The 27,958-nt window shown below is 38.8% G+C and overlaps 3 protein-coding genes across 5 annotated transcripts; all 3 read right to left on the bottom strand.

Moving 5' to 3' along the window:
* Positions 1–770: 770 nt before the first annotated feature.
* On the bottom strand, positions 771–6,586 carry si:dkey-93h22.7 (contactin-5). The gene is made up of 13 exons (XM_063476738.1): positions 6,322–6,586; positions 6,199–6,225; positions 5,961–6,087; positions 5,697–5,878; positions 5,251–5,434; positions 3,795–3,898; positions 3,416–3,688; positions 3,014–3,319; positions 2,836–2,937; positions 2,723–2,750; positions 1,842–1,890; positions 1,676–1,741; positions 771–1,594 (listed from the first exon to the last, which is right to left on the bottom strand). The coding sequence occupies exons 1-13, from the start codon at positions 6,350–6,352 to the stop codon at positions 1,526–1,528; spliced, it is 1,548 nt and encodes a 515-aa protein (XP_063332808.1). The 5' UTR covers positions 6,353–6,586; the 3' UTR covers positions 771–1,525.
* A 110-nt stretch (positions 6,587–6,696) lies between these two features.
* LOC134629424 (Fc receptor-like protein 5) lies at positions 6,697–17,104 on the bottom strand. 2 transcript variants are annotated; one of them, XM_063476736.1, is made up of 11 exons: positions 16,994–17,103; positions 16,881–16,907; positions 13,698–13,979; positions 13,310–13,606; positions 12,803–13,075; positions 11,545–11,877; positions 11,130–11,180; positions 9,395–9,505; positions 9,276–9,300; positions 8,177–8,264; positions 6,697–6,914 (listed from the first exon to the last, which is right to left on the bottom strand). In XM_063476736.1, exons 1-11 carry the CDS (start codon positions 17,097–17,099, stop codon positions 6,894–6,896), a joined length of 1,614 nt encoding a protein of 537 aa, XP_063332806.1. In that variant the 5' UTR covers positions 17,100–17,103; the 3' UTR covers positions 6,697–6,893. The 2 variants fall into 2 exon arrangements, with proteins under 2 accessions (XP_063332806.1, XP_063332807.1); XM_063476737.1 differs by lacking the exon at positions 11,130–11,180 and having other exon boundaries at positions 16,994–17,104.
* A 1,444-nt stretch (positions 17,105–18,548) lies between these two features.
* Positions 18,549–27,400, bottom strand: tmc8 (transmembrane channel-like 8). Of its 2 annotated transcripts, none has more exons than XM_063475463.1 (16): positions 27,114–27,400; positions 26,052–26,301; positions 24,935–25,083; positions 24,720–24,851; positions 24,580–24,632; positions 24,352–24,491; positions 24,132–24,279; positions 23,384–23,548; positions 22,319–22,476; positions 22,163–22,238; positions 21,974–22,071; positions 21,653–21,839; positions 20,766–20,923; positions 20,470–20,610; positions 20,272–20,350; positions 18,549–19,940 (listed from the first exon to the last, which is right to left on the bottom strand). In XM_063475463.1, the coding sequence occupies exons 1-16, from the start codon at positions 27,154–27,156 to the stop codon at positions 19,869–19,871; spliced, it is 2,049 nt and encodes a 682-aa protein (XP_063331533.1). In that variant the 5' UTR covers positions 27,157–27,400; the 3' UTR covers positions 18,549–19,868. The 2 variants fall into 2 exon arrangements, with proteins under 2 accessions (XP_063331533.1, XP_063331534.1); XM_063475464.1 differs by having other exon boundaries at positions 18,550–19,940; positions 27,224–27,400.
* Between the last annotated feature and the right edge of the window lie 558 nt (positions 27,401–27,958).

Here is a 27,958-nt window from a genome sequence, read left to right as displayed (position 1 = left end):
TATAAAACTGAGCACTCAAAGCGCTCTTATACAATTTGCCTCATTCACCCATTCACACCAGCACTTTTTTCTGTGCTTTTCATCCAGTATTCACACTCCGATAGATGCAGCAGAGCACACTGGAGCAGACAACCAACCTTCAGATTGGTAGGTGACCTGCTCTAGCTCCTTAGCTACAGCCACCCCAATGTATCAAATATGTATTCAATGTTAAATGTATGTTTTGTTTTATTTTAATGTAGTGCATTTTCATTCCAGGTGTCGTGAGGCTAAGAATAAAGAAGCTTATTTCAGACACAAAAGAAAGCCAACTATAGGTCAAAATCTTGTGTTATCTGAAAATTTCACAGCAATGACACAAAATTTAAGTTATTTTCTAATTTAGAAAAATAAATTTTAGATATTTGAGTTTTTTAAAAAGCAGATAATAACCTCAGATTTTGACTCATAGATGATTTATCAGTGGCAAAAAAGTATTTGTTTCCAGTGGCAGATACAACCTTTCAACAAGGTTGTATCTGCCACTGGAAACAAATTGATTATTTGTCAAGTAACCAAGTGGTTTTACTGACTATAATGGCCATAAGCTCATTCATGTACACTTTCCTTCATGTATGACTAAAATTCATAAATTTTCTAATGTAGTTATTATGTGTCTCAAAAGTCTTTATCCAGAAACAAGTGACAAAATAAACTTTTAACATATTTTAGTTAAGACAAACACGAATGTACAAACAAAAGATGATTTATTTAGAGAATCCTTGTATAAAACGTTTTACCATTTACCCCCCCCCCCCAAAAAAAAACAAAAAAAAAAACAAAACATTGCTATGCTAAATTATATGCTATCATCATTTTTCACACCAAAATATAGATGAACTGATAACTTTGTAATAATTTGACCAACAAATAATTACAATAAAATCATCATAGCCCAGCCGTGTTTTCATCCTTTCTTCTATTTCAAACACAGTCTAAACAAATTTGTTGTTTTTAAATATGTAATATTTAATATGTTCTGAAACACTCAGAGTCAAGCTTGCTATATCCTGGTCTGTTAGCCAGTTTTCACTGCAAAACATTACAATGTAGAGATTACGAGTGAAAATGATGATAAAAATAAACAAACCAAACAAACACATTAATTACTCCACATAACTTTCCTTAATCCGTGCATACAAATCGCCCAATTCCTGTAAAGCACAGAGAAAAGCTGTGGAACAAGTAAACTGACAAACTCATGTTAGAAAAAATTTTGCAATCAAAAAATATCACACAGGCACATATAAATACACAACAGGGGTCAAAAATGATCCCACTGGTTAAAGAGATTTCTTTCTTTCTTAATTTTGTTTCCCTCATCCTCATCAGTATTAAACTGGGCACCTCTGACTTAACTCCATCATCACACTGTTTTACAGATAACTGGTAAAAGTGCTCATCCTGTAAGGAAGCTGCAGCACTGACCAAATGTTTATTTCACTACAACAGTTCACGTTTAGAGAGCAAACATCCACGTAGTTCTTTAAACTGGTTCATCCTTCAAAGTCTTCTTCTGAATCTGGGGCCATTCATCTTCAGAGTCTTCAGATGCCTGAGGGGAGAAAACAAACAAAATACTTCAACGGCTTGTTTATCTCTAACTGGGTGACGTAAGAAACTTATCTGGCCTCACCTGATCGAATTCATTGTCTCTCACTGCTTTCAGCAGATCAGAATCGTCACTGTGGACTGAAAAGTCCTATAAGAAGACATTACTGAGTGGTGCTTACTGTGTTGGGAGTAAAGTGGTACAATACAATCAGTATGTCATTGAATGCACTAAAGAAATCGCCACTTACCAGCTCGTCCTCATATACAGCTTTGCTTCTCTGCATCTCCAAGCTCCACCTGCAAAGAGACAAAATGCACACGTAGGCTACAGCTGTCTTAAGAATGATTAAGTGTGCAAGCACAGACATTTTTACTGTCCCATACAAGGGAAGAAGAGAAAGGGGTGTGAAAAAAGTAGCCAAATTCAAAACAACTACAGTTACTTTAATGCCCCAAAGTGATTCAATCCCCACAGACTTCCATGTTATTCATTTTATTTCATTCATTATTCATATCTTAAACTGCTGTTAGGTTGTTGAAAGCTGACCCATTTTAGTGAAGTCAAAAATAAGTAAGTAGCATTTCATATGATGTTTTTATAAGACACATTGATCACTTGTTTCAGTTCCATTATCATAAAACCCCCCCAATTTTTCCAAATTTCCAAAACACAGTACCCCATGTTCAATCGTAGCTCCCCAAATCTAACATGTCATTAAAGACAGGATCGCAAATGTACTCATAGCTCTCTGGTAACCCTCTGATGGTGAGTCTTAACTGTAGACAAGTAGGGTGTAGCATCTAACATACAGTAGAGTTTTTCCCTTGATAGCTTTAATATTTAACCACAAACAAATAAGAATCTAGGCTTGAACATTACATTCATTGTTGCTGTTCTTTGAAAAGCTGCTGTGCTGCAAAAGGAAAACAGGAAGCGGGGCCACTTTACTTTGTTACTTATCGTCCACCATTGTTTCTTTCAGTGGCCTATGGTGGATAACACCCCAATAAAAACAAAGAAAAACCTGACTCTGGAGGAAGTAGCACAGTTCACGTCACATAGGAAGCATTGACATTATAGTTACTATACTTTTCAGCATTTTCAGAATTAAACAAAGAAATAACTCACAGAGACTTTTCTCCATACTGCCTCTTCCCTGAAACAAACGTGAATAATGTTATTTCTCAGCAGCAAATGCAAAGGCTGCAAAATGAGATGAAAGAAAAAGCATCTGTACTCACTGAAAATCACTCCAATCCAGCAACAAGCAGACATCAGGAAAATCAAAAAGGCAAAACTTCCAAATACAACTCCCACTACAAAGTCAGGAATGCGGTTCAGCACTAGAGAGGGAAGAAGATGAAGAGATGATTCAAGCTGTCACCTGGTATGTGTATGTTTGACTAAAATCAACTGTACCTTCTTTATCTAAATATCGCCTCTTGCTGCTTATGGCGGTGCTGTTGTCGAAGCTGTCTGATACTTCACAGTAGTACGTCCCAGCGCTTTCCCTCCCCACAGATAGCAGGAGCATCGATCGTTGTGGCATCTGGTCCACCACACAGTAGTAGGTTCCTCGATCCTGTAGGAGGGTTTTGTTGTGGAACCACTGATAGTGTGGATGTGATCCCTTCTCCACTTTGCAGTAGAACCTCAGGCCAGTTACAGCGTAGTTTTCTCCAGTGTTGTAGTCATAATGCATTGTCACAGGTCCACTAACAGGGACTGTTGGATGCCAGAAAGGGATGTCAAGAAAAATAGATGTTAACTGTAAAAACACATGCTTATCTCAGTAATTTGTTAACAGTTTTAAAAACATACCAACATGCAAGGGCAACCACTGACTGTATGTGGTCTGTTCTCCGTTGCTCGCATGGCATCTGAGAAAGCCTAAGTGGCGGTCCAAGACCAAAGGAAGCTTAAATACGGAATGTCTCTCTTCCACTGTCATGTTGATGACCTGCTCGTTCCCACGGTACAGCGAGTAGGTGATAGGCAGATCTCCTCGTGTTGAGTTACAGACAACTATCGCAAAATAATTTTGTGGCTCTTCCTTCAACACAGTGAAGGAGATGTCAGGGGTTGACACAAACTCTGAAAGAAGAGTAAGAAGAGTGATGTTATTTTGTTGATCTGCTGTCCATGATGAATTTACAAAAACATGACCAGGAGGATTTTTCCCCACAAAATGAGTGCTAACCTTTAACTGTGATTTCAATTTCAGAGCTGTTGGAGGTGAAGACTGTTTTGTTGAAGACGTTGGTAGCCACACACTTGTAGGAGCCACTGTCTTGAGGATTTGTTCTGAGGGTGACAAAGAAAACTATTCCTGTAATATTTGAATTTATTGTTTCCATAGACTGTACAGAAAAAATAGGTGTAAATATATGGCCAGCAGGGGGCGACTCCTCCAGTTACGTAAAAGAAGTCTAGAGGAGTTCTAGAGTCTATGAGAGATTGACTCTTAAATCATTTTCTGATAAGTTTATGGTCTAATCACACTAGTTTCAGGTCCCTGTTAGAGTCAAAAGAAGAATATCAGGTATGCTTTAGGGTGGGCCAACCTGGTAAATTAAAAACATTGTATCTGTCAAAACATTTGGTCTGAATGACTGTTGTGTAAATTAGCTGATGATTTCTTAATCAGTCTTAAATGATTATTCTTAATGGTTATGCAATGTTTTCTCTTGTATATACTGACAAACAGCAACATCTACAGTGGCCCTGAGAGGCCAAATGGACTGCAACTTAAGAAAACACCAGCAACAAGAAAAACAACAAAACACAACGGAAATAGGAAAAAAGAAAACAGAAATAGGAAAAAACTGATTTCCAAAACCACAAGGGAAGTGTTTCTGGGGAGACAGTAACCCGACGGACCAGTTGCAGGAACCAAAATATGCTAAGAATTGTGCTGGGAGACACTTGAAAGAAGTGGAGGATCTATCGGTTTTGAGAGGAAAGAAAAGATGAGAGGTAAGTGTGTTAGCCTAACTATTAGCCTAAAAAATCCATCATCAGTATTATATGAATCATGATAAAACGCACCTACCATGTTTTGGGTTCCTGCAAAGTGTCCGTCGGGTTATTGTCTCCCCAGAAACACTTCCCTTGTGCTATTGGAAATCTGTTTTTTCCTATTTCTATTTTCTTTTTTCCTGTTTCCGTTGTTGTTTTTCCTATTTCTGTTGTGTTTTGTGTGCTTTTGCAGCGTTTTTCTTGTTGCTGGTGTTTTCTTAAGTTGCAGTCCGTTTGGCCTCTCAGGGCCACCGTAAAACATCAGACATTTTGGCCCACTCTTCTTTAAAATACTACTTGATTTCATTGAGTTTTAGTAGTATTCATTTATGCACAGCCCTTTTAAGGTCCTGCCACACTTCTTTGCAAATAAACTTATTAGTTCTTTTTTAAAACATTTTTCGTGTATGGACAAAACAAATGGCACATGTCAAGTTAAACTAAACTAATTCAATTTTTATCTCCAACTAGTATTTTTCCCCAAATATCATAATACAAATTTAATTACAGTGAGGATTTTACAGTGAGGTACAATCAGTTTTTAGATAATCCTACACTGTCAGAAGCTCAAATGTAAGTGGACTGTTGATTAATAATAACATGCACCTGCTGGATTGCTTTATTTGATTGTCACTAACCTGTAGATCGTGAGCTGGTTGTTATAAATACGACGGAGGGAAGACGGCGATACAAGCTGATCATTGTGCAGCCATTTGTAGGAGATATAATTTCCAGCGCTAAGTTGACAGATTAGCTGAAGTGTTTCTCCCTCAAAGAAGTCATCTGGACCTGAATTGATGATCTGTGCACCTTTCACCGGCTCTGCAGGACAGACACAAGAACAGGCTGAGATCCTGGTGCACTTTCTGAATAACAGTAATGATTATTGAGACTGACTGCTTTTTTCCCTAACTTCAGCCCCCAACTTCAAAAACAAAAACAGTTATGTTTTTTTTTATGTCCATAGCAGCACAGGGTGAAACACAATGAAACAGTTTTATTAAAAAAATAATTAAAAGAGAATAAAGACAACACAGACTGATAGTCAGCAACTGTTTATATGCATATAAATAAAGGGACTCACCAATAACCTTTAAATAGTGTAGGTTGCTGGACGTGGAATTAATATAAGAGATAGAGCGGTTTTGTACACTAGCCACACACTTCAGATAGCCGTCATAACGCTTCTGGATAACCATGGGAATGTTTGCGGCCTCCCCTTCCAGTGAAGTGTATTCACCCAATGCCCTGTTGGGGTCATCCTCCCTGTAAAAAGGGTAGTAATTAGAAAAATTTCATCATTTAATGTAATGTGTCTCACCACAGTGGTTAAATTGAATGTACCCACTTAAATATCTGCAGCAGGATTTCATGATTTATCGGGTGGTTTGGCACTTCACATTGAAACTCTACATACGTTTTCACCAAAGCCTCGTTGGGGCCATACAGTTGTGGATGCCCCAGAAAAAACTGACCTATAAAAAAAAGAAAAGGAAAAAAAGACAATGAAAATATCACAAAAAGAATCAACAGCAACACAATTAAAATAATCCACTACACACATACAAACAGCAACGCTCACTTACTGCTTTCCTTGAAGCAGCAGCACAACCCTGCAGGGATGAAAAAAGAGAAAGAAATTAAAGAGATTAGAAGATTTTAACATTGCGAAATATTAAGTTTACTGTGGTTTCCTTTGTGTTGCTTACCCAGAACGACCACAAAGAAGGAAGCAAGCATCTTCTGGAAAAACAACAGACTTTAATGCAACATTAGTCCTTGAAAATTATTACAGGGAGCTGCTGTGCGACACAAGTGTGACAAATTTTGTCAGTTTTAAACTGAGTGTTCAGGCAATGCATATGGAAAAGTACGCACACACCCTCTTAGAAACATGTGCAAATAACTGATAGTGTTACTCTGGACCTCCCTGCTATACCCCGTGCCTCTGTCATATCAGCTAACTAACTGGTGTTGTTTGCTATGAATATCACGTGAAACATAGTGTAAAGTAAAACTGAAAGTAAGATGTGTTTTTGCATTATTTTAATTTAAAAAAAAGCAAAAACAACAGAAACAAAATGTAATCTAATAATTAAAAATTTATTTGCATCAAAATAACAGTATACAGTAGGTAGGCAATGCGATTTCGCACTTGTCTATAACTGAATGTTCCAACAGTGCCATGTAGACAGTTCACTAACCCAAGAACATTAAATATGAACATAATATAAACATTTAAAATTAAATATTGTATTAGGAGGTGAAGGACTCTTGCGCATCATACTGTGACCTCAGTGATCTGAAAGAGACAGAGAGAGAAAAATGTTACAATCACATCTAAGGGAGCTGATTTTAGCTTAAATTGAACTTTTTCTGGTCATTTTTTTTATTCTTAGATCCAGAAAGAACAGCTTTGCATGACTGACAGTTCAAAATAAGTGCCTTTGTGCAGTCACACATCTAAACACACAAACACACGAACAACAACAACAGAGAGCGGGGACCCTCAGGAACTGTTTTTGTTATTAGCTGGCACCACACATGAAACATCAGGGCACAAGCACACATAGTTATGCAGGACACCGGCCAAAAAGTGATTTCCAATGTATTTCTGTGTTTTTTTTAAATGTCTAATATCTTTGCTTATTTTAGCAAATAGACTGTAGTGAACAGGATTTATGAAGGGTTTATACATGAAATAAGGAAATGACTTGTTTTTGAAATATTTTATGACTCTGCATATTTGTACCAATATTGTCATCAATCCAGTCCTTCTTGTTTACTTCCAGTAAGTTTATAGAACTGTGATGTTATATTTGTTACAGTTTCTGCTGCCCCCTTGGCTAGATCTCTCTTGAAAAACACATTTTTAATGTGAATGACACTTTTTACCTGGATAAATAAAGGATATATAAAAGTCTGGTTGCAGCAGCTGCTTTTTGATAGGAATGCTCTTTCTGGCTCTAAATTACTTGATATGATCGATATATAGTGATATGACTCACCTATTTTTGACAGATTTTAGGTCAAAAAGCCATTTATAACAGCTTAAATTCTCTCAATCATTTTTTGGCAAATGCCAGTTTGGAGGTTATGGTGTAGAAGTTAAGAACTAACAAATAAATTAATGTTTTGTTGTTACAGGTAGGAACCATTGGTGCAGCTCACTAGTCTGTGGGTTTGGCATCTTCAAAATCTTCATGTAGTTTACACTGTTTGAGTCTGAAAGCTTATGTTATATATTTATATCTCCTGTACACTGATTATTTGTTATCAGTTTGTTCAAGCATGTGTGATCTCCTAGCAGATTCCAAAAATATCCCCCTGATAAAAATATATAATTTGTGCTCAGAACAGGAAAACTGATACACTAAGGAAAGTGGAGAAAAAACGTGTTCCTTGTTTTATGTACCAACTGCAGTAGTTCTTTACAGAAATCCTTCAGTGAATTTACATATACTTATTTCTTAATTATAGGAAAGAAAGGGACCTTAAGAGTGTGACTGGACACTAACATTTCACTGATCCTGAATAGTAGTACTATAGTTTTTGCTTGCATACCTGATTTTGAACATCGCAATCTGTAGCGGTAGTATCAGCCACATTTCCCCCTGACTGGGGCGTCAGTTCAGACTGAAGTGCTTCAGAGCTGGGGTGAGATGGCACAAACATTTATGAAGAGGATGATGTAACTAACAAAGAAGCCTTCCTTAGCGTTAAACAGTTTATAAAAGCAAATATGTAAAGAATGCACATGCAAATAATAACACAACAACAAAAGAGCCATATCAAAGTCCAAATATTTTAGATATGAGCCCGTTCGTGGTTAAAATATTTTTAAAGGCCAGAATATCTTTATTCCATTGAAAAGCATACACTTTGAAAGTTTCCAAGCAGTAAGCAATAAGCTCAACTCTGTACTGATCCCTTTTAAAGCACATTCGGCTCAGGTCATTTAAAAAATTGAGCCACTTTGCAGCTGAATCGAACCCTTCTGACTCTTCAGAAATTAAGTCAAACTCCAAGACTCTTTGACTGTAACAACTTACCTATGGAGGCAAAGCTCAGTGACATTTGAATAATTTTTTAAAGCATATAGACTTGCTTTAATGTGATAATGTCTCAGTATTTCATTGTACGGTTACTGTATTTCAGCTGTTTTTATTATTTTCTGTTTCATCGTTTGTGTTTTCTGTCTTTTTTTGTTATTCTCTTTCCAGATTTTTACTTATTTTTACTTTTTACTTAATCAATTTAGCTGCTGGGTTTTCATGTAAATTCTTTCTTTAAAGTGTTTTATGAATAAAACAATAAATAAAAATATTTGTTATTATTATCTGCCTAAGGATGCACTACACAATTCATTAATACACCCGACCCCCCAAATACACTGCAACGAATTGCATGATACATTTTTAAGGAATAAACTACAAAATAATACCACATGTAGCAAATATGATACAAATTACAACTCTTATAAACAAATTAATATTTAATTTATTTTTTTAAACTTCATCAGAAAGTTCGCTAAATATTCCATTAAAAAAAGAATTTTCTTGCAATTATTTCATTTTTCATATATGAAAGTGTGATATAACCAAGTGTGATATAAGAATATCACACTTGGTTATAGTTGGAGTGTTTCAGGTGTAAAACTTACTTTGCTGGAACACTGTTGGTATGAGCTGTGGAACAAAAGTGACAGATAAGAAGACAAGAAGTTTTAATAGAAATTCCTGCGTGTATACCAATCAGTGGATTCCTGGTTCTCACACACACCTTGTTTGTTTTCAAACATCTTGTACACGCAGGCTGAACCCACTGCTAGCATGAGGAGAACGAAGCAGCAGAATGCCATGGTGACAACTTCTGTGGTGTTCATGCAAAAACCTGAAAGAGATGAGACAAAAACAGTTTCACGCTCTGCAGAGGCAGCACACACACTGCTGCACAAAAGTTTAGGGTCACCTGTGACATCTTCAAGTTTGAATGAACTGCATATTTGTTTTGAAATAAAATAGTATAAACTGTACCAGAAATGTTGCAAATGACCAGCAATAAAACATTATCAATCAATCATTAATGACTTTTAAATGACAGTTACATTTTTACGCAATTTTTTTTCATTAAAAAGGCTAACAGAAAACACTTTTTTAAAATTTTATTCTAACAAAGGAAGAACATTCAATGCTGGAAACTTGCTAAAAAGTGAAGATTTCAAACTGGCTCTACTTCGAATAGATTTGGGAGTCCCCAGAGCAGGACTGAGCAAGAATACAAAGAGTCTCCCGACAGAGACACAAACACCTCATTGTCTCCCTTTATCAAATGTTTCCCACAAACCTCAAGCTGCAAAATTGCTACAGATGTCCAAATGTGTTTGGATTAAAAAGAAGAAAATTTGTGTAAAACAGAACAAATCTGTCAAGCCTAATGGAGGAAATGTTCTGGTTTGGGGTATGATGTGGTGGTAAAGATAAGATTTGTGCAGATTAAAATGGATTTAGCTGACAGACGTTTAGAATCGCTCTTGTCGGGAGCCAGCTTCCTCGTACAACAGGTCAATCAGCACAGATCCAAAATATGCAAGAATTATGTAAGAAAGAAACAGCTGGTTGTATGTCTGGCTTGGCCACCAAACACATCTGTTTTTGCCTATTGAGGTGATGTTTTTGACATCTATTCAGTACCCATGAAACCAGTCTCACTTGTAGGTGGTGCTTCGTGTACAATGGAGTTCACAAACAAAAAGCCAGCTGAAATCCAATTTCTTTTAAAAAGTGCAATGCAAAAAACTCAAAATCTGAAAAAAGGGGGTGAAAGCAGAAGATCGCGATAGGGACTGCACTAGGATCAAAACAGGAACTTTCACTAACACTAAACAGCCTAAGCAGGTTATGTCACAAAGACAGACAGAGCTACAGAGGGGGGCGGGGGCAGGGAGAAACACAGGTGAACACAACTGACAACAGGCGAGACTAATGAGGACTCAAAAGAAGACAGACAGGAAACAACGCTGACACAGGACACAGTAGAAAACATCCTTCAAAGTAAAAGCAGAGAATAACCCAAAGAGACTGACAGGCATGAATACTAACACCTACTACTAACAAGATGACACAAAGTAAAAACAAAACCAGACCTAAGATTTGCAATACACTAGAATAACAAAGGAAGCATAACAAGAATCCTAACAATAAACACAAAAATCAAGACTTAAGACACTGAAAAAAGGGTGGAAAAAAAGAAAATTAAAGAATTCAAAAAAAAGAAATTACTGACGATCAATGAAGATTGCAATGCTGTAACTGCTGTGAATGTACTCCTTTGACAAAAGCAGAATTTAAAGGGCAAAATAACTTCAAATTCATTATTTAATGGACTGTATTTTTCATCACTTTGCACTTTCATTTAATAAATACAAATATTTTAAAATATTTAGTTTTTTTTTTTTTGCATGACCCCAAACTTTTGTGCAGAAATAAGGTTAATAAAACAAACAAAATATTTTTACTTTCACTTGGTGGCGTTTCAGTTGAGGATGCTGCTTGAGACATGGAGTTGACTGAAGGCATAAAAAGTGCAGAAACCCACAGGAAGACACATTTATATTAAATTATGCATGTGAACAAAAGCCTGGGTTGAACAGATATTCTTTTTAAAGCATAATTTGGCCTTCTTGGAGAGAGCTAGACAAAAAGCTCAATACCACACTCATGTCTGGACTGTGGCATAACGATTCAAGGGACGGTCTTAAAGTGGAAATGATCTATCATGACTGCTTATTTCAATTGGTACTGTATGTTTTCTTGCAGATTAGAACCATTATATGGAGTTTATAAACCTGACCTCAATAACAAAGCAAGTTAGTATACTTCCCAAAATGACTACTCCATAAATTTACTCCACTCTTAGTCCTGGTCTTTCACCTGTGACTTGGACCAGCTCTGCTGCACTCTCCACCCAGGGCCCAGAGTCATCGTAGCTGTCCCTGGCCCTGCAGCGGTAATACCCAGACTCCTCAGGGCTGAGCTTAGTGAGGATGAGGGATCGTCTTCGGTCAGCAAGGGCAATGTGAGGCAGGATGGGCTGAGTGTGGGAATCCGGATGAGACTCAGAGGGAAGGACAGAGTCATTGAAGAGCCACGAGATATAAGGAAAAGTTCCTCTGCTGACGTGACAGCTCAGCCTTGCTGTAGTCAGTTTGGAATCAGCTGTGTACAGATATTCCACCTCCAATTTCACATTTCCTCCAACTGGAACTTGACAGACAAAGAAGAAGGAAGAGAGGGTCACAAATCACATAAAATATAGACTTCATGTAAAACATATCAATGCAGAGGTGTCTTAAACATGCAGTCTTTTTAATGGCCAGCAGGGGGCGTTTCGTCTGGCTGCAAAAACAAGTCTGATTGTGTAGAAGTCTAGAAAAACGACGCTTTCCTCATGAGTTTGTGCTCTTACTCGACAGGTTTGAGTCTACCTGTCTTGGTCCTGTGTCTGTCCTTACTAAAGAGTTTTCCTCTTTGTGATTTTCTCTATTCTTGTAATTCTAGTTTAGTTTTTTTAATTATGTGCTTGAGCTTTTTATTTTTATCATAGATTGAGTTTTCAGTTTGTTCCCATGTCTTGTTCTTAATTCTTGGTCTGTGGGAGCCGTGTTTGTTTTAGTTACTTCCTGTTTTATTTTGGCAGCCTTTGTGTGTTTAGTATTTAGGTTTACTTCCCTGTCTCTTCCAGGTGTCTCTCACCTGTGTGAATATAGTCGCTGCCTCCCTTTGTCGCCCTGTTCAGTTCAGTTCTCCCAGCTGATTATGCTTTATGTGTTTTTCAGACATTTGGATTCATTAGTTGATTCTCTGTTGTGGATTTTCATAAACTTCAACTAAATAACAGTGAGTATTTTTTTGGATCCTTTTCTGCATCAACACTTACTGAACGCCACTTCAATTCAGTTCAGTTTTATTTAAATAGTGACAAATCACGATGGAAATCCTAGATAATCCCCCTATCTGAATCGTTTACACATTGAACTTCATATTGTATTGTATTGTATTGTATTGTATTGTATTGTAAGCATCTCTAATGGGCAACAGGAGAAAGAATGCACCTTTAAGTCACTTTTGCATTGGCTGCATCCATCTACAGTCTATGGTAAAGACAGAGATCATTCACACATCTTCATACCTACTTCCAGGTTCACGGGGTCACTCGTGAGGTCCTGATTCTCGGTTTTCACCCGGCATCGTGCCTCTCCCATGTCCAGCTCGGGTACTACGACTACAAGGAACCATGCAGCCAGGGTCTGAGCTGCTGTGTCGGAGCCCACTTCTTTACCGTCTAGTAAAAGATAAAAGTTCACCGGAGGGCTCCCTCTTGTTGACCAGCACGTCACATTGCCATGGTAACTGGTTCCCTCTTTATGAACGGAGAAGGAGATCTCTGGCTTTGAAACATAGACTGGTGCAGGAGGAAGGAGGAAGAGTTTTTTTTAACTTCACCGAAATGGAAAAAATATCAGTCCCTCAGTGCTAATGAAAACTCATTCAAATTGCCCTCTGGGAACATTACAATGGACCTAATTGCATGCAAATCTATTCAGTAGTTCATGAGATCTTTCTGAACTAAATTGGCTGATAGCACCAAGTAGTTAACATAGTAGTTATAAACTTTATAAATTCTGTTAATATGTACCTTTGATTGCCACCTGGACCTCTGTGCTGCTGGAAATCCTCTTGATCTCATTCACGCTGGACCAAGCACTGCAAGAATAATTTCCAGCAAACTCAGGAGTTACCTTCTCAACCAGCAGCTTGTTTCCCACAAAGTGGAAGGGTAGAGAATTCGAAGCTGTTATTTCCTTCCTGTTAAAAAACCAACTGTAGGAAAGGTGGGACCCCATTTCAACGTCACAGCTCAGGGCCATGTGTGACCCCTCGTATGCAACTGGGGGGAAGGGTTCAGAGGTCACTCTGGTATACGATGGTGGAGCTGGAAATCAGGGAATAAAAGACGGTTGGTGAAGAAAAGGGGAAAATCAGTTGAGTAAGCTTAAGTGAGCTACCCAGCATCCGATACTCACTGACTACTCTCAGCTTAATGCTGTTGCTGATTTCTCTGGTTCCTCCAGCTGTGGCCCTGCAGTGGTATGACCCTTCTGACGCTGCAGTTACTTTGATAGGGAATGATGCAACATGGCCACCTTGAAAATCTCTATCACGGCCAATTCGCACACGCCCATCCTTTATCAGCTCATAGATGACTGGTGGGGAGACGTTAGGTACAACACAACGGAAAACCACCCTCGGGCCACTGAAGGCCAGGTCAGGACCAGTCAGCACCGGCCGAAGAGAGCTTGATCCACCTAAAGGAGCAAATGAAACAACTGTGCATGCAAACTTGAAACTATAAAAAGATTTAAAACTATGCTCAATAACACCGGCTAAGTACCGTTCAGTCTATGTTGCTGCCCTTACCTGTGGCCTTAAACTGTGTGTCGTGACTGAAGGAAGATTGTGGGTCGAATTATAGAAATTAGGTTCTTAAAAAGGGTGACTGGGGTCAGCCTCAGAGACAAGGTGATGAACTCTATGATATGTTTGCTCAGAGTAAAGATGCTATTCAGCATCAACATGCAGAGACCAAGGTAAGTGACTTTGAGCATACAGTTGTGGTCAGAAGTTTATTTACAACCTGTGTGGGCATGGATTTCATTGTAATATTGGACTTTTAATGATTTATTTGAACTGTTTTCCCCAGGCTGTGACGTTAGTTCGACACTGGTACAAAAGTATAGATATCTTTGATGTATGGAAAAAACATATGTATGTGAAATTTTTTTCTCCCTTCCTGATTTCTTAGTTTTGTTTTGTTTTTTAAACATTTGTCACTCTTTAAAGTTTCAGATAATCAAAACTAATTTTAATATTAAACTAAAATAGGGTCACATCTCTTGGGTCTGGGTGCCGTTTCCCCCTCTGGGGGTGAGGGTACCTGGACCCGGGGTATAGAGTATGTTTGGGGAGTGTGATTGTGTGTACATGTCCATGTATGTCTATTACTAAGTTGGGTGAGTGCTGAGTGTTTGTATATGTGTGCATGAGGGTGGGAATGCATGTTTGTGTCTGTGTGTGCCTGTTTGTCTGTGTCTATATGTCAGGTCAGGTCTTAGACTCCACCTCTCTGGGAACTCCCAGGCCCTCCAAAGTATGGAGGCCTATCTCCCCTCACCACACTCCCTGCCAGTGACTGATGCCCTCAGGGGTTGGTGCATTGGTGGTTCTTGGTGTCCGGGGCTGGGCGCTCAGGTATGCACCAGCTCACTCCCGGTGGCTACTTGGCGGGGCCTGGTGCCTGTCGCTCGGTCAGGCCTCTTCCGGGGCAAAGGGGGCCCCCGGGCCTCCGGCCTCGGGGTCTGCGGCTCGGTTCACTCTGGCACAGCTGGCTGCCGGCAGAGCCGGCGGGCACGCCAGTGCAGCCCCCTCTGGCTTCTGCTCCGTGGCTACTGGGTGACCCCTCGTCTGGGGATCTCCTCAGCCCTTCCCAGGAGGGTGGCACGGATGCCCCTCCGGTGGTCCACCTTGGGCTCTCGCACTCTGGGGCCTCTGGATGTCTGAGGCCTGGATCTTCTCCATGCCTGCTTCATGCCCTGGGGGACGGGGCTATGGCCCTCTACACCCTCTAGCAGACCATTACATGGAGAAACCTTTTGTATACAAGCGCGCTGATCCACACAGGTGTGCACACGGATGTTCACTGTTCGTAGACATAAACTACACCTTTCTTAGCTGCTACTTCAAAGCACATTGTGCGCTGTCTGTCCTGTGTGCTGCACAACAACATTCAATATTTAGTATTTACTGCTGTTCACACTTAGCTAGATTAACGGGATGGTGTTGTGTTTAGTATGTTGCTTTGGGGTTTTTTTGCTTGTTTTCTCTTCTTTTTCTCTCAACAGGTGATCCAGGAGATTTTTTTTTTCTTTTTCTCTTTGTCTTTGTAAGTGCCCTTTCTCACTGTCCCTCTTCCCTTCTGTTTTTCTTTTCCTTCCTCTCTTTCCTATCCCCCAGTCATGTCTGTCCCATCTGTAACAACCGAAAATAAAATAAATAATAACAACAAAGGTTGATCAAATGGACCAATACGGCAATGCCATGATGATCCATTTGGCAAAATAAATCCATTTGGTATCCTTGTTGGTCTTCAGACAACAATTCTGATGGCTAAAGAACCAAATGGGACAGACAAAAAAAAAAAAAAAAAATTAAACTAAGATAACCCAAGCAAATACAAAAGCTCTCCAAACCTACCTGGTCCTATCTGGAAAGGTGATTTCCCCTGCTTGCTAAATCATGAATTATTTGGGAATTTTTAAAAGCTGATTTCATTTTCACTAGCCACACCCAGGCCTGATTACTGGCAGACCTGTTGCATCAAGAAATCACGTAAATACAACCTTTGAGATGTGATGTTAGAAGAGATTCAGATTATCTGAGGCAATTGTGTGATGATATCATGTCAGAATGGACCAAAATCTCAGAGGGACGTTTACAGCACGTTGTGGAATCACAAAAGCTTTTCAAGCCATGTTAGGCAAAATGCAATGAGTTGTGAAACAAATTACAAAAAGCATTATTTTCTTTAAAATTAATGTGTAACCTATTACTTTTCTTTTAGTAACAACCCCAGCAATGGTGATTTACACCTCACAGAGACCAGTCTTTAACTGCTATTGGCAATTGTGTACATCAATAATAATAATAAAAAAGGTCCTAAATCACATACAGGACACTCATTAATCAAATTTGCTTTATAGAATTTGAAAAGTGGTTTTCCTGGTATTACCTACTACTGACTCATATCTGTAATTACAGCCAGCAGACACAGGGAAAACAAAGACACACTGGAAGTTTTATGCTGTGAAACAGCAGGGATAACCACAGCACCACTATGCTGCCGATGTGAAAGACTGATACAAAATGAAACACATCAGACATTATTGAATGCTTTTCATTAAAGTGAGCAGTAAAACTTTAAAATCTAAAGAAAACTATTTTCTTGTTGTTTTTGGCCGAACACTGACTGTCCACATTAGCTTCAATAATTAGTCCCAGGAGAGACAGTCATGTAGAGTCTAAGTGTAGGGACAGAAGAGGGTTATTACTGTAACCTTGTTTCTGCGAATATTTTTAAGAAGCAAACATCTGAAAAGCGTGATCTCTGCCATCTTAGCTACATATCTTACGCACCCAGTTAACACACTTACTTATCTTGACGAGGAAACTTGCCACAGCTGGAAAAAACAACACACATTAACAATGTTTTTAAATAATAATAATGATAAATTTTCCCAGTTTTACATCAAATTAACCGACTCACCCAAAACTGGCAAAAAATTAAGAGCCTGACGTTTCTCCATAACCCTCTCGTGTACCTTTGGGCATGGTTTCTTCAGCTTGCCAAGGCTTGCAAGGGTGTTACACATGTGTTGCAAGCAGATAACATACTGGGCTGTTAACTTCATTTTAAGGATCTCTGTGATGTCAAATGCAAATATAGCGAAAATGTGCACAAAGATTTTGATCAAATTGGAGAAAAACATGCAAAGTCAATAATAAAGGACACAGTGATGTCACAGTTAAAGTCTTTGAGTGACTGTGATCGCCATACCTTCAACATATTTTGTTTACTGTACAAGTGTATGTGCATACATTCCTTATGTACAACAAATTGTATCCGTAACCTGCATAAATCCACACTACACCCAAGATGTTAGGAGAAATAAAAGAATGAGGCTGCTTCCTTTTGATGAATAGTTTAAATGCTTTTGATTAACATGTCATAAACATTCAATACAGTTAAAGTGGTTAAAAGCTCTGATATAAGTTTTTCATTCATCTTCCATGGGAATAAGTTTATTTATTTAGTTTTTGGTATGTATATTTTTTTGTTTATTTAAGAGGGACAGTGCACATTAAGGGACATCAGCAAAAAAGATACAAACAGGCCAGATTTCAGAAAACTGCTCCGGACAAGGAACAGTACACAGATATTGAGGTTTCTCCTGTGACATCATGCACACATTGCTCAGGTGTTTTCCACCATACTGGATGTGATATAACCATTACTAGAGAAAAATGTGTTTTCCCTGACTGTTTGGCGGTGGTTCTGGAGGTTGCTGGCTTTCATTGGGTGAAATCGGTTACAAAGAAGTTGCTGCACCAAAAAGCACCTCCAGATTGCCTTGATTACTACCTGGTTGCCTGTAGTTTTCCATGTTTGTCTGCAAACATCTGCTAAGTATTAGGGGTAGTAAAACCTAAAAAAAAAAGTGTGACGCAAACTTGAAATGGTGAAAGTTTGCCTTCGAGGTACAAATTGTGCCTTAGCGCTCCAACATGTTTCAAAAGAAAACTTTTACTGTGAAGGCAAATGGTCTCCAGATTATATCCCACTTTTCACTACAGCTCTGAGTAGCTGGGCAGTGTTTATAGACAAGTCTATCACTTCCATTCAAACTACCACCTCAGCAATATTCTACCAAAGGGCACGGGTTTTTGCCAACCAGTCTGGAATATTTATTTTTCCCCTCACGACTGATGGTTGGCAGCTGATCAACCACCAGTATGACTAAGGCTTTATTCACTTGGCTCTAGAATGGCTGACAAGTTAAGTTCATGTGGTTAGTGGTCACATGTCTGCAAAACCTAAATATAACAAAACACGCATAAAAACACCAATGCAAAGCCGTGACACAAAGTTAAAAAATTGTCACGGATCTAGTTAGCCTTCACACGACTCGAATATACTGATTTAACAAAGACATATTTTTATCTAAATTGAACAAAATCTTTATAATTTAGCAACTATAATTCTTGTGAGTGTGATGTGCATTGTCAGCATATAGCAAGTACCATATAATGGTTTAAAACACCATGTTACATTTGACCTCTGACCTCTCCTTCAGTAGGTTGATCTGAAGGTCAAAGTGATAATAATCCTATATAGAATTATTTAAAATGACATCAAGAGTTCAAACTGATAAGAACATGTTCATATGGGATGCTCTGTGAATATAGTTTATTTTATTATGATGTTATTATATACAGTAACAGGTTATAACCGTTTAAATACTTAACACTTTGATGTGTACAGTGTTCCCCAATAAGAATTTTTTTTTTTTGGAAAACAAACTTGTCCTCAAAAACTTTTTTCACTTTATATTTTTGCCAAAAATGTAAGTGAGTTTTAATAACTGCAAAACGAGCACGACGCATGTACCATATACATAAATAAAAAAATAAGTATACACAAAATTATGGAAAGTAGATTAACGGGGAAATAACAAAAGTCCGCACTTTGTACTTGTTTTTACTGCACTGCAAACCTCTTGAAGTATGTTTAAAAAGAACAAAGAAAACAGGATGGACAATGTACAAAATATAATACTATTCCTATAAAAGTAAATACTGCCCAGAGAGTGAGACGCCTTAGTGGAAGTTTGTGTTCTGAGAGTGCTTCTTGTTTTAAAGGGCTTTACTCCCATCTGTACTAACACAGTGATACTCATTAAACCAACTTGTGTCACTCAGGGTGTTAGGTACTTTCAGCTGCTCCCTTTATTTACCCAAGGAAATAATTTGGCAACCCTCCCACTGATCCAGACTTGGGACCGGCATTACCTCGTGACCACCTGAGGTTGGGTTTGTCTCCTCCTGGAATTAAACTTGAGATCCTTAACAGATAAAACAGCAACACGTTAGTAACATAACATGCCTAGTATTGTCCGTGCACGCTATCACTGTAATCCGGACTCAGGAAACATCTGTATTCATGGACAAGTGCTGTTGTTTTGTTTGGCCGTCTTCCCTGCCTCGAGGCAGCAAACCCACACACATTTTTGTGTTTTCACGTGTTAAGTCCATTGAGTTTATATGTAATGAAATGTGCTATAGAAATAAAGTTGTTGCCATTAAAAGGAGGAAGGTTTTTATAGTTAAAGTATTTACAATATAAAAAGGAAAAAGGGGGAAAAGATTATATTAGTGGCTCTTATCTTTTATAAAGCAAGAGTTAGCCTGCACTTTCATTTTTCATTTCGGCCACCTGACACCTCAGCCTGGCTGTCAGCAGCCAGAACCGTATTTTAGTTTTAAGAGGAAGTCTGTGGAGACCAAAGCCACTTTTTAAAAGCATAGATGGTATGTTTTTAGTGACTGAGCGTGACGTCGTCTTCGATGACCGCAGAAAGAGCTCAGTGTTGCTTATTTCGCTGTCTCAGCATCGTGGCGTGCTGCTTCACCAGGAAACGCTTATCAGAGCTGCTCTGTGGGGGAAACACATACATGCAAATTTTTAAACATTTTTAAAGAAATGCTTGAGTGGCAGTCGTTCAGGAGCCTTTGGTGCTCTCGACCTAGCCAGTAATGAGCCATATTGTCATGTAACTTTGCACATGTGCAGTAGAAAAGATTTTATGTAGTTGTAGATATATGTAGATGTAGTTTCTTTTGTTCCAGTGGACACTAAAATAAAGGTATGACTCTTAAACCATTCACTTATTTATGAGCTTTAAAGTAACTAGCCTGAAGCATACCAGCTTCCATTTACCAGCCAATATGGTGGAGGGAGTGGAAGGATTTTGGACACGTGCTTACCATAACTAGCATGTCTTTCAGTCTCTCAATGGCCTTCTGATTGGCTCGTCTCCGAGACACATACGAGGTTAAGAATATGCTGAGGAGACAAAACGAAAAGTGTTGAAACAATCTTAAAGGAGGGTGAGCTGGTAAAGGTGAACACTACAAATACAGGTTTGATATTTGTATCGGGTGCAGAGTTATTTGCATACTTACATCTCTGCTAGTATTAGTGGTAGGGCGAAGGCCTCAGAAGTCAGGTAGCGGATAGTGGTCTGGGCTGGGCTGGGGAGACTTTTCACGCAGTCTCCAGTCACAGTGAACATTGTTTCATTTCTAAATGGACCACAGGAGGACCTTGGGATGGCAGAGGTAATGCAAATGAGAGAAATGAGCAGTAAATAAAGATAAAATATAAATATGGGTTTAATTCTGATCCTAAAAGGTTTCAAATTAAAAATAAAAGAAAGAAAGACGGGTGGTTTTAGATGCAACTGGAGTGAAAACCTTACGCGTTTCTGCCCTCAGTGCTTTGTAGCGGATAGTGGTTGAAGCCCAGTGTCGCTGCACACATGAAGAGACCAAGCAGCAACATGAAATGGAACAAAACTGAAGAGCTGGACCCTCGAAACATCCGCTGCTCTGGCACACAACACCGCATGACACTGAACTGAAGACACAAAGGCACAGCAAAAAGGTTTTAACACATTTTATACTAAAACCAGACTTCTATATAGCCATTACTTAATGTACTCCACTTATTTTTTTAGTCAGTTTTTCCTTCAGATTTTATTTGCCAGACTGTTTTGTTTATTTCAGCTCACCAGAGGTTCTCAGTCTTTCACCTGTCTGCCAAACCTACATCACCAGCCCCCGTTTCCCCTGTCAGCTCACCTGAGTACATCTTACCCATGTCCTTCAAGCTTTTTCCCCCTGCTGACCTGTTTGATGCTTCTTGTTTGCTTAAAGATTATCTTGATTTTTGCCTATCTGTTAATAATATTTTTCAAAATCTGATTTAGGATGCTATTTTAGTAGGGTTACTCAAAACACTGGCTGGATTTGCATAAAAACTTTACCAGATGTGGGGCTTGGCCCCGAAAGCGATTAACCTTTGGATCTGATCTGGAAAGGATTTATTTTAAAGATCTTTACTATTATAAGAAAGGGCAACATTTTGTGTTACAGCTTCCCAAATGTGTGTTAAATTGTATCAGTTGTCTGTGTCTATGTCTTAGCCCTGCAACAGACTGGCGACCTGTCCAGGGTGTACCCTGCTTCTCACCCCAAGACAGCTGTGATAGTTGTTTTCCAGCTTTTTCTTTTACAGTTATATTTAACCAATTTGAAGATATAAAAAAATAAAGTGAGAAATATAAAGAGTTTATAATAATCTAACCTTTTTAACGTAGAATGTGACAACCAATGAAACGATTCCTATGACAGGCAGCAGAGGGCAGTAATAGACTCCCACCCAGGACACAGTCTGACTGTAAACAAGGTCCAGCACATTGAATGGTATCAGGAAGCGCTGTTTCCCTGATATTCGGGCCAGCAAGGATCTTGGATACGTCTCTTGTACCAGCCTGTTAAAGATAAGGGAGATGGCTTAGATCGAATCTGTCCTGCCATCTACTAAGGAGAGACATTGTTGGTCTTTCCATTCAAACCACAAAGATGACTGAGAAAGAAACAGACTGTTAATGTCAATCAAACCCACTTCCTGGGGTAGTTAAAGAAAAAGACACTGAAGAAAGTGGCGAGGAAGTTGAAGATGGACAGCTTGTACATCTCTCTACCAAACTGGTTCTCCTTGCACTGAAACAGTGAAGAGACACAATGATTTTTTAAAAAATGGATTAAAAAAAAATTAAACCCTTGATGATGTGTCATTAAAGCTCTGTACCACCTTGGCATCTTGCTCTGTTGTTGTGAAGACAAAAAATAAATAGATCCCCAAGGAGGCCAGCTTTAAGAAGATGCTCCTGAAGAAAAGAAACAGTAAATACGCAAATACATGTGTTCCTGCATGTAGAGTAAAGGTTGATGTCTCTTTTCACCTTACCTCAAAAGCGTGACATTCACCTGCATGGTGAAGGAGTAGTCTTCAAAAGATGAGATCTTACGGAAGATGTGGGGCAGGACTAGATTGACAAAGGTGATGGTGATGGGAGGAAAGTACTGGAGGAGAAGACTGACCAACCAGTGGTATTCAGAGTTGTCCTAAGACACACATACATTATCAGCTATTAAGAAAATTCAATAAATACATACTTGAACAAAGCAAGAATATTTATTTACTTTAGGAATGAAAAAAAAAAAACAAGAAAGACAAAAGCATTGTTTTAAAAAAGCATATTTGTTTGGCGTTAAAGAGAGAGAGCCCAAATTCAAGACATGGAAGCACATTAAACAACAAAAAGGCAAAACTTTTATGGTTGTTATTTTAAAAAAAAAGGAAAACGGAGACACGGAAAGTCGGCTTGCCTTAAAAAAAAAAAGCTGACATTTAGCAAGGGACTGCACAGAGGGCTGATTAGGCAAAGGTGGAAACAATGAACACGTGTGGAAATTAATATGGGGCAAACAAGCTCTAAGAAGGGAAAATAGGAACTAGAGACACGGAGAGTATGTGTGAATAGAAAGTATCAATTAGGAAGGTTAGAGAAATGACTCAGAATTAACTGTGTGGCAGTCATAATAAGAGCTGTTTGAATTCTCCAAATACCAAGGATACTGATTGTTTTATTAACTGCTGCAGCATAGGAAACACCAGGCCACCCTTTATGAAAGGAGATCATCCCACATGCCATCCCAAAATAGTAGTGATGTGCGATCCAACTATTTATGAAAACAGTTATAACATAATTGACCAAGTGGCACAGGTTATGTAAATGTTTACAAAAAGCAGATAGAGGTAATTTTTTGGACTATTTGAATGTACCTGGAGAGAGTCCTCAACAGGGAGGCTAAACCATAGACAAAACAGAAGGAGACAAAGACAAGGGCACACCAGAGATACTTTGAAAGTGCGGATAGAAATACTAAAGTGGGGGGCAAAATCAAATAATCTAATAAATGCTAAAGAGGAAACCACATTATTTGGCAATACTTGGCATCAAACCATTACCTTTTTCAGAGATGTTTGTGTGGCGAAGTAGATGAGGTAAAAGGCTCCACCAAGCAGACATAAAGTAACCAGGTTCAGGATGATTCTGAGCAGGTAGAGACGGACCTTCTCTCCAAGTGTCCTTTGAGCCGCCCTTAAAGAGAAACTCTGCTCCTCCAGGAAAAGCTGCAGAGGAGCAGAAACTATTATGATGACCATATCTGATCCACACCACTACCCGAAGACTCCAGCAAAACATCAGAAGTACAGTAAACACATACGGACCATACAGAGCACCTAAACTGTCCGCAGCTTTCTTTTAGAGAGTGCTGACCACTGCGCCACCATGCTGCACATGATATTATCCCACGGGTGTTAAAGGATGTTTGTGAATGCGACAACTTGAGAACAAGGCGCTGTATTTTGAAATCCATACCATAAGTGCATCCACTAATGAGTTCAGATCTCAGTGATTTCAACCTTAGGGTCAAGGTCAGAGGTCAAGTTTTGTGAAAATCTTGTGAATGTGGTAAGTAAAGAAGGAAGTCATGTACGATTTTCAAATTGATACAATACGTGCATCCAGTAGGAGGCTGAGGGGGCGGTCACTGGTGGTCTTACTATTATATTTATTTAGTTTTATTCTTCTCTGAGGTGTATGTATGAAAACATAGTTAGACTTAAAGACTTCACAAACTTTTCAGAAACTTCACCACCAGTTTGGCTAATTTACGAGCCTGTATGAGGGTGTCAGTGCCTCGCCACTCACCTTGAGGTCATTTCTGATGAAGCCGTGTTTGAGAGCGGCAGCAGTGGGATCCTGGATGGTGAAGTCCCAGCCACAGAAGATCTTATAGCTCACGTTCATGCTGTAACGCTTCCCGAGCATCCAGGTGTGCTTGTAGCCGACTGTTGTTCTATCGCAGGTGAATGTATGTAAATAAAACATCGTTTTGACCTCTTATGTTGCATTGTTGTGGATCACTTACCTGCGGACCACCAGAATGAGACTTAAAAATATGATTGAGAAGATTCCAGCAAGGTACAGCAACGGTGTGTTCAAGCAATTTAAATCCAGGGATCCTCGTGTATAAAAGCCATAGAAGACAAGGGAACGATTCACGTAGCCCTGCAGAAAAGACAAGAAAAAGATTATAGGAAACATGTGGGGCTATTGCTAATAAATACTACACGTAGATTAAAACACAAAAGCTTACAGTTCCCAAGAAGAAATCTATAGCAGAGTCACTTTCTTTAAATATCAACGGTTCTGTAACATCAGAGAGAATAATTATTTTTAGATGTCATCTCTTAGTTGTGGTTAATTTGCTGCCATCTGTTGTCACGGCTGACTTACCATACTTGTCACTGCGATAAAATATTGATGGACCCACAATGAAACCCCCGATAAGAACGCAGTGTAGCAGGTTCAAGTAAATCAGATATCTGAGGAAAACAAAATAGGACTTCACCCCAACTCCAAACTTGCCTGCAACAAATAATTAGGTGAGTTATAGTTGAGTGGTTCAGTCACAGCACATACTTAGTTAATTCACCACAAATCTATCTCACCTTCGATGGTCCGGAGGGTGTGCCGCCATGGCACCAGGCCAGACAGAGCTTCTTTTATCTGTTCCCTCACCCTCTTCCTGTTGGTGCTCTGGCTTTTCCTCCAGGACTCCCAAAAATTAATATCATTGATTTCCAGCTTCCTCCTTTCCCTAGAAAATAGCATAAACATCGCATTTAATGAACTCCTGTTTAATTTAACATGGCAGTTTTAGAGGTTAACCATGATACATTCAATAAAAATAAAAAATGTATATAAGCTATCTGACATTTTATGTTTTAAAGAAATCCAACATTTGTTAATGCATAGCCTCTGACCAAGTACCAGTTAAGTGTGTCAGCAAATGATTGAGGTCTGTACAAAAAAAAGTGCTCACTTCAAACACTTTTTTGTTGTCTTAATACTTCTGTTAACACTTGTAACTGTCGTTTGGTTCAAACTTGTTTAACAATAGCATTTCTCAACCACAGCTGTAATGTGTTAAGACGTTTTAGTCAGCTAAGATGGCTGAAACAGAAATTAAAGAGGAGGGTTTGCTGGACTGCTTATGTAGATCAAGCACCAGCATATGATAATTATGATCCAGTAATGTGTTTTTACTTTAAGCTATTCCTTGGTGCTAATACTTAATTGAGTGATTACTTGGGTAAAAGTTCTAAGAACTTGTTTTGCTTATTTGCTAAACAGCTATTCAGTGCTAATGAGTTTTCAGGGCCATGTGTAATACCCTGAAAACTGAGCATGAGCATGAGCACAGTCGGGCTGAGCATGAGCCTGAAAATCAAGCCGACGGTTAGGATTTCACATCCCTGTCTTTTCCAAGATCACCTCTGTGCTTTGAAAAAAATCTGGAAACAATCCTGGTAGGTGCCAATGAAATATTCCCTACAGGCGTGTGGGATCATAAGCATCATTCTACTGGGTCTTAAGTAAAAAAAAAATTGAAAACAAATGCTCAAGGACATACAGACGGAACTGTAATATGTTTCTTTAAGTAAATCAGTAGTATTCTATTTAAGTAATAAGTTAACTGCATGGGTATTTTATGCTTGTATGTCAAAGTAAGACATAGATCAAAAAGAAGCAGATTTGGGAGGTCTGTAAAAAAGATTTACTCACTTGGCACCCCTCTTTCCCTGAATACACATGGCCAAGTTTCTGAGTGGCTGCATGGATGTTTTGTCTCTGGGTCCTCTGGACAGCTGGCCACTCTTTTCCCCGGCCTCTCGGCCACCCTGGTTGGTCTCTTCCGAAAAGTCATGTCTGTTCTGCTCAGGTCGGGAAGCTTGAATGCTGGGCAGCAGGTCAAATATCTCAGTCTGATAGTACTCACAGGAGTCTGAAGACAGGGTGGACACTGTGCTTTCCTCTGGGGTGAACACAGAAAAGTAGATTACAGTACAAGTTTGTAAACAATCTGCTGTACTGTTGCTTGCTCTGTCTGTAAAAGTTAAGAAAGAGCTTTAAAAATGACTAAAGTAACTTGTACAGAGTTAAGTTGCTTGCTTTGTAACCAAAGGTATATTTAACTCACAGTAGAAGATCCTAATCCACATAATACAAACAACGCAATATAGCAAAACACGATATGTGCACAAAGTTCCTGTTATCACAAAAAATCCCATAAAACAAACATAAAGTAACTAAAAGGAATCAAGAAAACATTGTTTCTGCACGATCTGTGCAACTTGGATATCTGAGAGGTTAAGTCTTCAAATGTCTTATCTTTTCAGCCAGCAGTGCAAAAAACAAATGCGCTGTATTCACTTTTCAGTGAGATAATAATAATACATCAACAACCATATCAGTTATTTATTTAGTTTGCACCTCCTATTGTTTTGCAAACTTGGAACAGTTTACTTTTTTCTCTGTCACTTGGGTGTGTGAGGTAAGAATCAAGAAGTTGAAGTTTGTTATTTTTGGACGCGCACATCTTAATAAGTCAAAACTTTATAATGTTTTACAAGTTTTGTAGTGTTGGATGTGACCTGTGTTAGATTAAAACCATCAACCAATCAACTGGCAGTAAACTGCCAAGGTACCATGTACCGAGCATAGTACAAATGGTCAGTTTGCCATTAAGTGTCACACACTCATACATACTGTGAGTACTGACACCATGTTAAACAAGCACAGTATTTTCTCACATACTCACACAGGCACATTTGTTTTTTTCATTACCTGACATGAGCCTCATAAAGTCGACACTTTCGTGCGCCTCCATTTTCCCCTTGAACTTCCTCTTTAATCAAAAATGAAATATAAAAGTAAAAAGTATCCAAATTTCTTACTTCATCTAGATAGCATTTCAACAAGCTTCTCCGTGCAAGATGCAACTTAAAGTTGTGTGAAGAGAGAAGTTACTTCCGCAATCTGCATTAAAAATATCACACACATCGTCACGCTGAAATGAAGACCTCTGAATGGCTGGTCTGGAGTTTGTTTGTTCCTCAAGCTCTCTGTGTATGGTTGACTGTTTTGTTGCAGGTGAAACATGTCAGATCTGTTCACAACGAGGGCGAATGTCACAGCTTCAGGAAATCACATGACAGGATGCACTCCCAGGCGTTGGACTGATGACAAGATTACAACAAATACACCCAGTCTCACTAGACTGACAAACACTAAGTTGAGAAATGTTTAAGGTTATTAATTGACAGGCGTGATAAAGGTTTTGGCCTGAGACAGGACACGTGCCACAGAAAACGTTTTGGTGTTGTTTAATGTGTTGATATCCACAATTTCATTATTTTTCTAATACATTCATACATTTTCTAATTTTAAGTACTTTCTAATGATTTCTAACACAGTTTGATCTGTTTACAGCTGATTGCGCCAGTGGAATCCACCACAGTTCAATGCGAAGCAAATATTTATTTTTGGCTAAATTTTAGACTTTGTTTACACAATATCTTTAAACTATCAGTGAAATAATTGGGTAAACAGTCATCATTTTCCTTTTTCAGTTAGTTCTTTACTGACTAATCAGCTGCACTTGGAAGTGTTGCACCCTTTGCTCTAAGGCA

This window comes from Pelmatolapia mariae, linkage group LG6 (assembly GCF_036321145.2).
Source record: "Pelmatolapia mariae isolate MD_Pm_ZW linkage group LG6, Pm_UMD_F_2, whole genome shotgun sequence".
Lineage (NCBI taxonomy): Eukaryota > Metazoa > Chordata > Actinopteri > Cichliformes > Cichlidae > Pelmatolapia > Pelmatolapia mariae.
The sequence above is the reverse complement of the archived record's forward strand: the minus strand, read 5'-3'. Positions and strand labels throughout refer to the sequence as shown.

Bases quoted from the DNA above. Each gene is read 5' to 3' on its own strand.
- si:dkey-93h22.7 (XM_063476738.1), bottom strand. From the start codon at position 6,352: ATGCTTGCTTCCTTCTTTGTGGTCGTTCTGG. The intron at 5,435-5,696 runs GTGAGTCCCTTT...TCTGTCCTGCAG, and splicing joins ACACTATTTAAAGGTTATTG to AGCCGGTGAAAGGTGCACAG. The intron at 1,891-2,722 runs GTGAGTTATTTC...GTCTCTTTGCAG, and splicing joins CAGTATGGAGAAAAGTCTCT to GTGGAGCTTGGAGATGCAGA.
- LOC134629424 (XM_063476736.1), bottom strand. From the start codon at position 17,099: ATGTGTAACACCCTTGCAAGCCTTGGCAAGCTGAAGAAACCATGCCCA. The intron at 11,181-11,544 runs GTGAAAGACCAG...TTATGCCTTCAG, and splicing joins AGAGCTGGTCCAAGTCACAG to TCAACTCCATGTCTCAAGCA. The intron at 6,915-8,176 runs GTATGCAAGCAA...TGTCTCTTTCAG, and splicing joins ATTGCGATGTTCAAAATCAG to ATCACTGAGGTCACAGTATG.
- tmc8 (XM_063475463.1), bottom strand. From the start codon at position 27,156: ATGGAGGCGCACGAAAGTGTCGACTTTATGAGGCTCATGTCAG. The intron at 24,633-24,719 runs GTAAGTCAGCCG...CTGATGTTACAG, and splicing joins TTATCGCAGTGACAAGTATG to AACCGTTGATATTTAAAGAA. The intron at 22,477-23,383 runs GTAATGGTTTGA...TGTGTGTCTTAG, and splicing joins CACAAACATCTCTGAAAAAG to GACAACTCTGAATACCACTG.